Below are 11,452 nucleotides of genomic sequence, written 5' to 3'. Positions count from 1 at the left end.
GGTAAAAAATTCAAATTTCTTATTTGAAGAGTTAGAGGTCAACTTACAAAAAAGAATATGCATCTTTTTGGATTAACATAACATAACTGAAGAAAAAAATTAAAATCGATCTCTAAGTTCTGGTCCTGCAGACTCTGGACAGGTAAAAATCAAATTTCCCTCAATTGAACAGTTAATGGTATATTTGTTAAACAAAATGAGCTTATATTTGGATGTTCTTTATATATTTGAAAGAAAAAAATAAAGTTGGCCTTCAGGTTTAAGAGCTGCAGGCCTCCAGATGGACTCTGTAAGCGAACAAAATAAAAATTTTAAATTTAAGGAGTTAGGAGGTTTATTAAACAACATAAGCATCTTTATAGATGCTTTTTATATGTTTAAAGAAAAAATGACAACCAACCTCCAGGTTTTGATGCTGCAGGCCTCCATGTTGACTCTGGACAGGTAAAAAACAAAATTTCTTATTTATGTAGTTAAGCATCTTTTTAGATGTTATTTACATATCTAAAGAAAAAATACAATTGACCTCCAGGTCCAGGTGCTGCAGGCTTCCATGTAGACTCTGTCCAGAGAAAACCTGGAGGCCTGAACTTGAACTCTTCAAATAAGAAATTTGAATGAACCTGAACTTGGAACCCGATATGTTAATATTATCCAAGTAAATGCATATTCTGTTATATAAATAGACCTCTAACTCTTCATATAAGAAATTTGATTGTTTACCTGTTCAGAGTGGACCTAAAGGCCTGCAGGACCTAAACTTAGAGGCCGATTTATATATTTAATAACATCCAAAAAAAATGCATATTCTGTTTTATAGGTTGACCTCTAACTCTTCAAACAAAAAATTTGAATTTTTACCAGTCCAGAGTGGACCTGGTGACCTGCAGGACCAGACATTGGAGGTCAATTTAATTTTTTTCTTCAGACATGTTAATAACATCCTGAAAGATGCATATTCTGTTTAATAAGTTGATCTCTAAATCTTACAATTTTTTTACCTGTCCAGAAACCACCTTTTAGCCTGCAGCACCTGAACCTGGAAACTTATCCAAAAAAATTATTAAATACAAGTGAACTACTATCCAAAAGTAAACTTTTATCCCAAATAACCTATAGTTTCACATTGATACCTAGCCTTATAATCACGGAGTAAGTGAAAGTGGTAAAACTTCCCCCTCACCCATAAGTTAATTCTATGAAAAATAACTGATATTTAAATCATAATCACAAACAAAAATATATTTCAAAGGATTTTCTTCATCTCTTTTTTACTGTACCTAAAGCTTTATGCATTTTTGTCGTATCACAGTATCTTTTGAGCCCCCCGCAGGGGCTAGAAATAGGAAAACGCTCCTTAAGAGGCATTCTTACAAAACTGACAATATTTGTTTTTTGTTATATAAATGTAATATTATATAGTATATATAGTAAATTTTGTTCAAGTAAAGGTAATAATATATAGTAAATTTTGGTCATATAGTATGATATAGTATCCAAATTCATCCTATATAGTATAAATAGTATATATAGTATGCAGTGGTCGCCCTGTACATTTTTATATCCGCGAGAAGCTGTTTATAATACGATGCGATAAATAACTATTACTTTTCGACATTTTTGGTTGACAAAATTCTTTGGCTACTTAAAATAAAGAAAATGATTAAAGTACCTCCACAGATTATGACGTCATACGATAAAATAGCCAATGAGAGGCCAGTATACACTGTAATTGACCATTAGTAAAATTTATGCTGGCCTCTCATTGGTTATTCTTTCGTATGACGTCATAGTCTGTGGAGGGACTTTAATAATCTAAAATAAATTGTATACATGTTTTATACATCATCAAACGCCATTATTAAGTCAAATTAACCTAAAATAAAAACCTAACTAAAAAAATGTCACTATCATTAAAGGCAAAGCTCACGGATAGTTATTTATCGCATTGTTTTATAGACAGCTTTCCGCAGATATTAAAAGGAAAAAGAATAAAACCAGTTTTATTAGCCCCGATTATCTTTAATATTCTTGGAAAATTGTTCGTAATACGATGCTATACATGACTTTTCAGTATGACTGGCAACTGGTTCTTTGAGCAGATATTAGAAGGAAAAAGAATAAAACCTGTTTTGTTTTTATTATAATATTCGTGGAAAATTTTCTGTAATACGAAGCTATACATGATTTTTCAGTATGACTGAGAATCGGTCTTCTGCAGCGGATATTAATCGATTTGGAAGCCATAATGGAAATCTTTTTAAAATCTGACAAGTGGACTTAAATTTGCTTGAATTGACTTAGGAATTACCAGCACTTTTAAAACATGACAATTAAGATGTTTCTCTTATAACATAGGGACTTATCGTCCAAGCATTTAAAGATATAAAACCATTACAAATACAAAAATCTGCAAAATCTAAACCAATGACGTGGAGTGTCTCTTTAAGCCATGTATTCCCCTACTCCATAACACACTATTCTTACTGCACGCATGTACTATATATACATTATTATAATAGACATATTTGCACTTTATGCTCTATTTACACTTATTTGCGACTTATATAACTTATTGCTAGATCTAGCATTATTTCAATAATCGTAGAAACCAGAAAAGGACCATTATCAGCATCATTTTATCGTAAACTGCACCATGACCCGAATTTTTGTCAACGTAGAACATTTGGAATTTTTACATTGCCATATATTTTGACATGTAGTTAAAAAGTTCCGAAATTGCCTGATATTTTGCATCTTTAGTTTTAATCAACCTTAGACAATAGCAGTTGATATAATGACAGCAACAAATATTAAATTAGTAAAAAAGAGTTAGACGTTACACATTATATATCACTAGCGGCTTCGCCCCTAGCCTCTAGGGGCTTTGCCCAAGGAGGTAATTTAAAAAAAATAAGTATTTCTGGTGCTGCCATCTATTTAGAAGTAACTGCCTAAATACCAATAGGTATAATCCCTGAAGAGTAGAGCCCATTTGGTTCAGCGGTTCCGAGATCTTAAGCTTCAGACGGACAGACAGACATCAAACTACATTGTATTATAGATAATTTAGTCAAAAATTAATCTTTTTATATCCACATTTAAATTTTAAAATACATAACATCATACGCCTCTATTATAAATATTTAATAATAAAACTCTCCCTATTATTAGTATGGAATACCGGCTAATCAAAATAAATAGAAAAGGTTTAGCATTATATTTTACTTATATGAATGGGATTTTTTGATAAAAATGTTACCTCAGGGGAAAAAATGACTACCTCGGGGAAATAAATGACTACTTTAAAACTTTGCATGGTGATTCCTGTAGTAGTTAGGTTCGATTTAGAAAGCGTAGCAACTCTATAATCGTCACCAAAATGTCCGCATGTCCATTTTAATCATGTTGATTTGTAACTTTTTTGACAACAAATTTGAATTATGAAATTGTCCGATTGATCTGATTTTTAGAATACAGATTCCTAGGACAACAAAGTACAATGTTATAAGCGAAGCATCTCTATTATCAAGTCCTAAACACGTAAGTATGTAATTAAACATTATCCTGTATCTAAGCAGTTTTTCAACAGATTTACTTACAATTTTGATTCGACATTTATGGATGTTGTCATCCTTGTTTTCTTATATCTGAGGATAGAGGAATTGTACTCGACACTAAATAGTTCGGCTATAAAAATTGTGGAACAATGGAAACTACAACCATTTACGAGATCTCTCTTGACTAAGGCCAGTCCGTTTATCTAAATTATTTGAGTATGAATTTAGTAAATAAACTAAATTTGTGTTATCATGTAATTGCTGCGGTATTTATAGACTTAATAGTTCTCATTTCTTCAATTACTAAACAGGGATCTAATGGGATAAGACAATGACCGATAAATCGATGTGTATCTCCATTAATGATACACAAAATTACCTCTTCTATAGATTTCAATTAGTGGATGACACGTTTGAACACTTAATGAACCTACCAATCAAAATTCAATAAAAGGCCCCTTAGTTGTTAAGCCAATGAATAAGAAAACGTTATTATAAAACTTTGGGGACTAGTGTAATAAACAGCTTCATGACTGCTAAACCTTGTAGATGTACAATGATGAAGCTAATATTTTATTCCCTTGTTTTGTGAAGAATTACTATTGTAGAGGTGTGTATTCACTGAACCACTTGTATCAAGTGGTTAAACTTCAAAATCGCAGGTGCTTTCACACAAAGTGTTGGTTGAGCACTAAAACCACTCCCCATCTTATTTTGTGTAAAAAATATATGGGTATGCCTAAATCCTGAGGGGCATATCTCTTCGGTGCCCTAACCCTTCGGGTCTACCCGATATAACCTATCCTAAAGTTATAAACAAACAACCAAAAACTACACGACCCCCTTAATTTTCGACTTATTTCAAATAAGGGAGGAGGGTGGGTATAGTTATCAGCAGGGAACCAATGCAAATTTTTACACTATAAAATCTTATTATTTGGTTAATCTATTTCCTGTTTTGACGCTTTGCGAAAGTGGTTGCACACCCCGAGGTAGAATATTAATATTTTGTTGTGAATGAAGCAACAGGAGGGCGGGGGAGGAAAAAGGTTGGCAGTAAAGACCATGTTCATATAGACCGAAAATTACAGGGAGGAAGGGGACATGGGACTTGAAAGTATACTGGTACTCTATGTTTTAAAAAAAACAGACATCTTATTCGTTGGCTCTTGAACTTAGGGGTACTCTTATTTATTGTGATTGGTTAGTTCCAAACTAGAAGTGTCCAAACTGTTTTTTATTTTAATTTTTTGTGTGTGTTAAGGTCTAAAATCTTTTTATTCATGGAGTTTTGTGTAAAGTACTACTACTCGCTACTAAAATGTTACGAATGCAAGAAAAAAAGCATATGTTGAAGAGCCACCTAGGAATTTAGAAGGACAGATAAACAATTAAGAAACAGCTTCGCTATTAAAATTTAGACAGCATGGAATAATCTTTAAAACAGCCAAAATAAAGAAATATATCCGCGGAAAGCTGTTTATTATACGATGCGAGAAATAACTATTAAAGCATTGAAAAAAGAAATATATCTACTCTTCAATAACTCTGTTTACTATGTACTACAAATCTAAAGTTCAATAAAATAATTCATTAAACAGAAATTCTAAGAAATTAACTAAAAAAGTTTTTAGTAACCTTTATAGATAAATGACTTAATTAAAGTAAAGTCATCAGCATGAGTACATAAAATAGAAAAATACATACTTTTCGACATTATTCTATGTAAAATAAAGTTTATATGCAGAGGGAGGGATGCGGCATTAGACATTAAATTAAACTGGTTTACAAAGTTCTTTTATTCGTTGTTTTAAGCATTATATCAATGGGAAATCTCTTCCAGCATGGCCCTTAAGCCCATTAATATCCGCTAGATTAGAAACTTGTTTTAAGCCGTACTGAAAAATCATGTATAACATCGTATTACAGAAATTTTCCACGAATATTAAAATAAAAACCATAAAGTTGAAACCATTTTTGTTACTTTTGTTATTTTTAAAGTTGAAATCATTTTTGTTACTTTTGTTATTTTTCATTTTAATATACGCGAAAAGATGTCTACAATACTATACGATAAATAACCATGCTGTATATATTAGAAAAATTGTGCGAGCAGAATAATACCAAAGATGTTAAAAAGGTAAGTATCCTCCGTGTAACGTAAACTGTTAAACCTAGTCATGCCCGATAGTAAAATTGTAATCGAAACAAAATATGAATTAAAAAGGTATTCCCCCCCCCCCCTATATTCTTCAATCAAAACAATATAACAGCACTTCAAGACTAGATTAAAACTGGAATCATTTAAAAAATCTTTACAATATAATAATCTTTTATTATATAAATCTTTCATTTTCATTTAATCGGAAATTTTATATAATTCTTTACTTTTTATAGTTTTAGTACATTTTATATTACCATCTAAATATCAATAATTTCTTTTTTGACTACAATATTATGATTTAAGTTACTGTGACTTTGATTATCATTTTCATTCGGTTCTTTCTTTACTTTAATTGAGGTATTTTCTACGGAATCCATGATTTTAGGTTGTATTTCCCTATCTTCTTCAACTTCTAGGTTACATTCAACATCAAATATTAAACCTTCATGTTCCTCACTTTCTTGGTTTGATGTTTTAGTGTCTTTATTGATTAATTGGCCAAAAAGAGCGAGCACATTTTTACTTTCCAGCACCTTTTTATGGGCGGCCGTTTTGACATGACTTAGAATGTGTGACTTTAATGTGAATGATTTCTGACATATTTCACAGGAGTAAGGTCGCTCTCCGGTATGAATTCTCTTGTGTTCAGTGAGAGCACTGCCCCGTGTAAAGGATTTATTGCATGTGTCACAGGAGTATGGTTTTTCACCGCTGTGTATTCTCATGTGCTCTATCAAAGTATTGCTTTGAGTGAATGTTTTTTGGCATAGCTCACAGCTGTAGGGTTTTTCTCCTGAATTATTATATGGTAAGTAAATTAAAATAGATACTCTTATATATCTTTTTAAAAATTACAAATGAACAAAAAATATATAGTTTTACACAGTGTCATAAGATTTTATCTCTAATCTCACTGCACAAGTTATATTATAATCCTTATCTAGGATATTAAAGTTTTTTTGTCTCTCTGTTGAGAACTTGCTGACCTCTGAACCGTTTTAGTTTTTTTAAATATTCTATATAGGATGATTTTAGGTTATTTTATGCAAGTCTAGAAAGGCATCATAAATAATTTAGAATATCGAAATATTATTAAACAAAGTATTAAATTAACTTATCCATATAGGTAATCCTTGCCTGTATGACTTCTTTTGTGTCTATCTAAATGTCCTTTTTGAACAAAGTTTTTACCACATAAATCACAGCCATAGGGTTTCTCACCCGTGTGAGTTCTTAAAATTAGATATTTTTATAAAGGTTGGGAGGGAAAATTGGAATAAAACTCACAATGGTATCCAAAGCTTTATAACCAAATACCTAATCTTCGTTGACTAAAAACTAGAACTAGGACCTTTCCAAACAATTAGTTTTTAAACTTTTCAATCAATAATTATAATATTTAAAAGGAGTAATTTTGTTTTAAATTATTGGGGGAATGTTTGTTGATTTATAGCCCAGCGTCCATTATTAAAGTTTTTAAGTTTGTCTATTAACTAACCGCTGAAACACTGAATGCCCTAAATTAAAATTAGGACAAAAATGTTTTAAGAAAGATGACTGAAAGAAGTTTACTAAATATTTTTACATGGATGGAACACAAATTAAAAGAAAAGAACATTAGTACTGGATGTTTAAAAATGTCTCATTGTTAATATCATTTTTCCTGATGTGTTTAGTGAGGTCACCAATTTGTGCAAAAGATTTGTCACACATGGTACACGACACAGGTTTCTCCCCAGTGTGGGTTCTCCTGTGCACGGTCAAGGATGCAGCTGCTCTAAAAGTCTTCTCGCACAAATCACATGGATAAGGCTTTTCGCCTGTGTGGGTACGGAAATGTCTTATTAGATGATTGGGCCTGGAAAACACTTTGTTACAGACTTTGCAAATATGATTCATTTTACTATTATTATTAATACGATGAAGCTCGTCGTTCTGGGAATCCTCAATTGTTTCTTGTGTTATTTCTGGTTTGACTAGAGTTGTGTTGGATTGTTGCTCCTGGGTTAAAAAAAACAAACAATTTAATTGGATTGTTGCTTCTGGGTTAAAAAAATACACAATTTAAATAACTAAAATTTATATTCAAAACTGTCATGTTTTATTAAAATTTTTAGTTACTTAAATTAAATTTTTATTGGTTGGTTCAAACTAGCATTGTCTAAACTATACAACCCATTATTGTACTCTAAATGTTTTTTTTTGGGATCTAATTCTACATCTTTTTATCGTCTCTTGTATCATCCCTCAAGAAACCTAGGTTTTAGTTTTTTTTTATTTATTCTGATAAAAATTGTGGTGGGTGATGTTATAAGGTTTTCAATCCTATTTCTTTTCCTTGTTAATAAGTAAGGAAGGTTCAGGTTCTAAAATCTTTATACTTGCTTTTTATTGCTATCACAGGATTGTTCTTTAGATGTAGGGAAATCAGGATTATCTGAAATTAAATATGTGTTAGTACAAAACAAATAAGGGGAGGGGTTTGGGTGTCTTTGGTAAACCATCTTTGATTTTGAGGAAAATTTGGACAGAAAAACAGACAGACAAACATTTAACCTTTTTTATATAAGAATACCTGTATTGGAGATATTGTCTGCTTGTAGATAGGATTGTTGAATAGATTTATTGCCGTTGCTGTCTTCTTTTTCCATATTGTATTTTGATTATCCTGCAAAGTTTAGGGTTGATAGCGTTATGAAGCTTTTCTACGTTTTTAAGAGCAAAACCTTTCTACATTTAGGGTCGTTCCACCCATACTTCTGTGACCGGAAGCTCGTTGATTTGAATTGTAAAATCGATTTATAGACTTTAAAATGTGCAGAATGTTAAGAACAATATAGGAAAATCTGTAAGAGCATACCTAAACATTTTGACATTCTAGAAAACATAAGGGGACTCGGCGGCTCAATTTAACCGACAAAATTTGCTATTTCCAACAGAATTTAAAAAAAAATACATTTTTTTGCCTAGGGTAAAGCGGGGCGATCTCGGTTTTGAGGTGAAGTCGGTATTTTTTTGACCACCTTCATTAAATGACATTTTTCTCCATGTTCTAATCGACTGACAGGAAAAAAACATAAAATCAAATTTGTTCCTTATTAAATTGCCTACAAAAAAGTATAAAATGAAATTTTTGTGAGATGAATTTTTAGGGTACTTATTGGGTCTTAAAGTCGGACGACAAAAAATTTTTTTTCGATTTTTTTGCTTCGGTCGGAAAAACGGTAAGTTGGACAAAAACTGGTAAGAGCTAGAGCTTAGACGTCTTCAGGGGACTTATTAAGAATCTAATAGGCTATCCATTTCCGTTTAAAACTTTAAAAAAGCTTGTATAGTTTTTTCTTAAATCGACTAAAAGTGAAGCGGGGCGAATTCGGTTTTTTCACTTTTTATACTAACTTTTTCAATTTTATATAAAAAAGTGAAATTTTCGAGAAAAAAAGTCAAATTTCTCGTACTTTGAAAATTTTTTTTTTTTTTGTAGAAAAAATTGTCCGATCTTCATAATTTTTTTTGTGAATGCTCTTTATTACATTTAGCAACTTTAACCTTTAGGGCATGCTGTAATTAAATCAATATGTCATAGGTTTTTTGAAGCTGGAAAATCGACCACAGATTTGCCAAACTTTTCTCTTATTTTCAACTTGATTTTTTTAGGAAATTTTGCTAATAGAACTAATTTTTTTTGGCCAAATCTATTCAAAATTGCCTGAATTTTAAGGATCAGGCCTTTAAAGTAATAAAAAGTTATTTTTTCTAGTAGTATTTTTATGTTTTTTATCAAAAAAATTTTCGAAAAAAAAGTCAAATTTCGCGTACTTCGGAAAAATTATTTTTTTTGGTAGAAAAAATTGACCTATCTTAATAAAATTCTTTGTGCATACTCTTTATTACATTTAGCAACTTTTACCTTTTGGGCATGCTGTAATAAAATCAATACGTCATCGATTTTTCGAAGCTTGAAAATGCCCTACCGACTTCGCCTCAAGGCGGGGCGAAGTCGGTGCCGTTTTAGAGATCAATTTTGACAAACTTCCCAAAGTCCTAGGTTTACGTCCTTTTAGGACCTGATCGACTTTTCCGAGATCTTTCTACTGGTCTTGGTCCCATTTAAAAAAAATAATTTTTACGATTTGCAGGTTCAAAAAACCGAAAAAAACACCGAGTTTGCCCCGCTTTACCCTAGGGGCAATTTATTTTTAAGGAATGAGATAACCTCCCCAAAAAAAGGACCAATGAGATACTACATTGTAAAGGAGAACCATATCGGTTTAGCAGTTAACGAGATCCCTTAGTACACAGACAGACAGACAGACAGACATCTAGTTACTTTTTTATAAGGATATAAATTAATTATTGAAGATTTAGAATACCTATTATAGATTAGTCATGGTAGAAACTCTTGAAAATAAATCATTTTTACTATACTATACATATCTGAAATAAAGAGTATATAGATTATATTTATAAAAATATTTTAAATTCGTATAATTTTGCTTCTTAATAGACAGAATGAAGATAAAACAAGTAGTATAAAACAAGAAATGTTTCAAGCATTCAAAGTTAGCGAAGTATGTTGAAGTGAATAACTGCATAAAGATTTTGTGTCAGTATTACTATTACTATTGACATATGTTGAGAGATCCTGCGTCGAAACTGTAGTAGAAAGTAACGTTATAATTGGTTGACGTACGTACTCTAATTATATATTTAGCTCCACTATTTCTAGCTAATCTTATCTCTTAATTGATACAAAGCAAACATGTATCGACCTATTTATTTGAATTGTATAATAAACAAGGATGACAACATTCATCGAAGCAAGGCAATGGATGTATGATTACTAGGATCTTACAGATTTTTATGTTCTCTGATAAAGTGAAACACCCAGCAGGATGAAATATCGATCCACCCAGCTTCTATTGGATAACGAATTGACCAATATATGACATTGGAAATTGCAACCTAAATCTACGACAATCTTCCTCTGTCATTAATATTATATCTACTTATATTCTACATCCATTATCAAAGCTCAACAAATCAGAGAGTCTGAAAAAAGAACATCAACAAATATAGAGATAAATAAAACAAGCTTTAACATTTAACAAAATTTAATTACAGGTTGATCAAATATGGACATATAAATAAAACAAGCTTTAACATTTAACAAAATTTAATTACAGGTTGATCAAATATGGACATACTAACATTTAAAGAATTGATTATAGAAATATTCACTTACAACACATTCGTCTATGGAGAATAATATACTTTATACCTCACAAATATGAAGGAAAAAAACTTCAAAAAAGCTTAAATATCATCATCTTAAAAATAAACAGACTTTACTGTGACGTTTGAAAACGATAAGAGGCTCATGACATGCAGAAATTAATATTAAGAGATATTTCTTACGGGCGTACAGACCGAACCTTAATGCAGAATAGCTTCGATTCTTTGACATTTTTATGTTCCTAGCTTTATTTTTATCTCTCCCATTGAAGTCTGGTTGGCCAAAAAAACTTGTTTACAAAGTACAAAGGCCGCGTTGCGGAACTTTATTTGAAATGTCGCCCTCTACAGAGAAATATTCAATTTTTAATTACTTCAAATTGATACTTTTGACTGAGCCCCCAGCTGCGAAAGAGACTGTATTCAAACAATTAGTGCAGTAAAATAGCCTTAATCCATCCCAAGACTTGCATTTAAAGTAGAATAGCCTAAA

At 31.3% G+C, this 11,452-nt stretch overlaps 1 protein-coding gene across 1 annotated transcript; it reads right to left on the bottom strand.

Annotated features, from left to right (window-relative positions):
- Positions 1 to 5,948: 5,948 nt before the first annotated feature.
- On the bottom strand, positions 5,949 to 10,201 carry LOC145328373 (uncharacterized). The gene is made up of 6 exons (XM_080172008.1): positions 10,098 to 10,201; positions 8,300 to 8,392; positions 8,110 to 8,161; positions 7,390 to 7,725; positions 6,862 to 6,958; positions 5,949 to 6,517 (listed from the first exon to the last, which is right to left on the bottom strand). Exons 4-6 carry the CDS (start codon positions 7,621 to 7,623, stop codon positions 5,982 to 5,984), a joined length of 867 nt encoding a protein of 288 aa, XP_080028134.1. The 5' UTR covers positions 7,624 to 7,725; positions 8,110 to 8,161; positions 8,300 to 8,392; positions 10,098 to 10,201; the 3' UTR covers positions 5,949 to 5,981.
- Between the last annotated feature and the right edge of the window lie 1,251 nt (positions 10,202 to 11,452).

This window comes from Acartia tonsa, chromosome 9 (assembly GCF_053477335.1).
Source record: "Acartia tonsa isolate MP-2025a chromosome 9, ASM5347733v1, whole genome shotgun sequence".
NCBI lineage: Eukaryota > Metazoa > Arthropoda > Copepoda > Calanoida > Acartiidae > Acartia > Acartia tonsa.
This window is presented reverse-complemented; position numbering and strand designations above follow the sequence as displayed.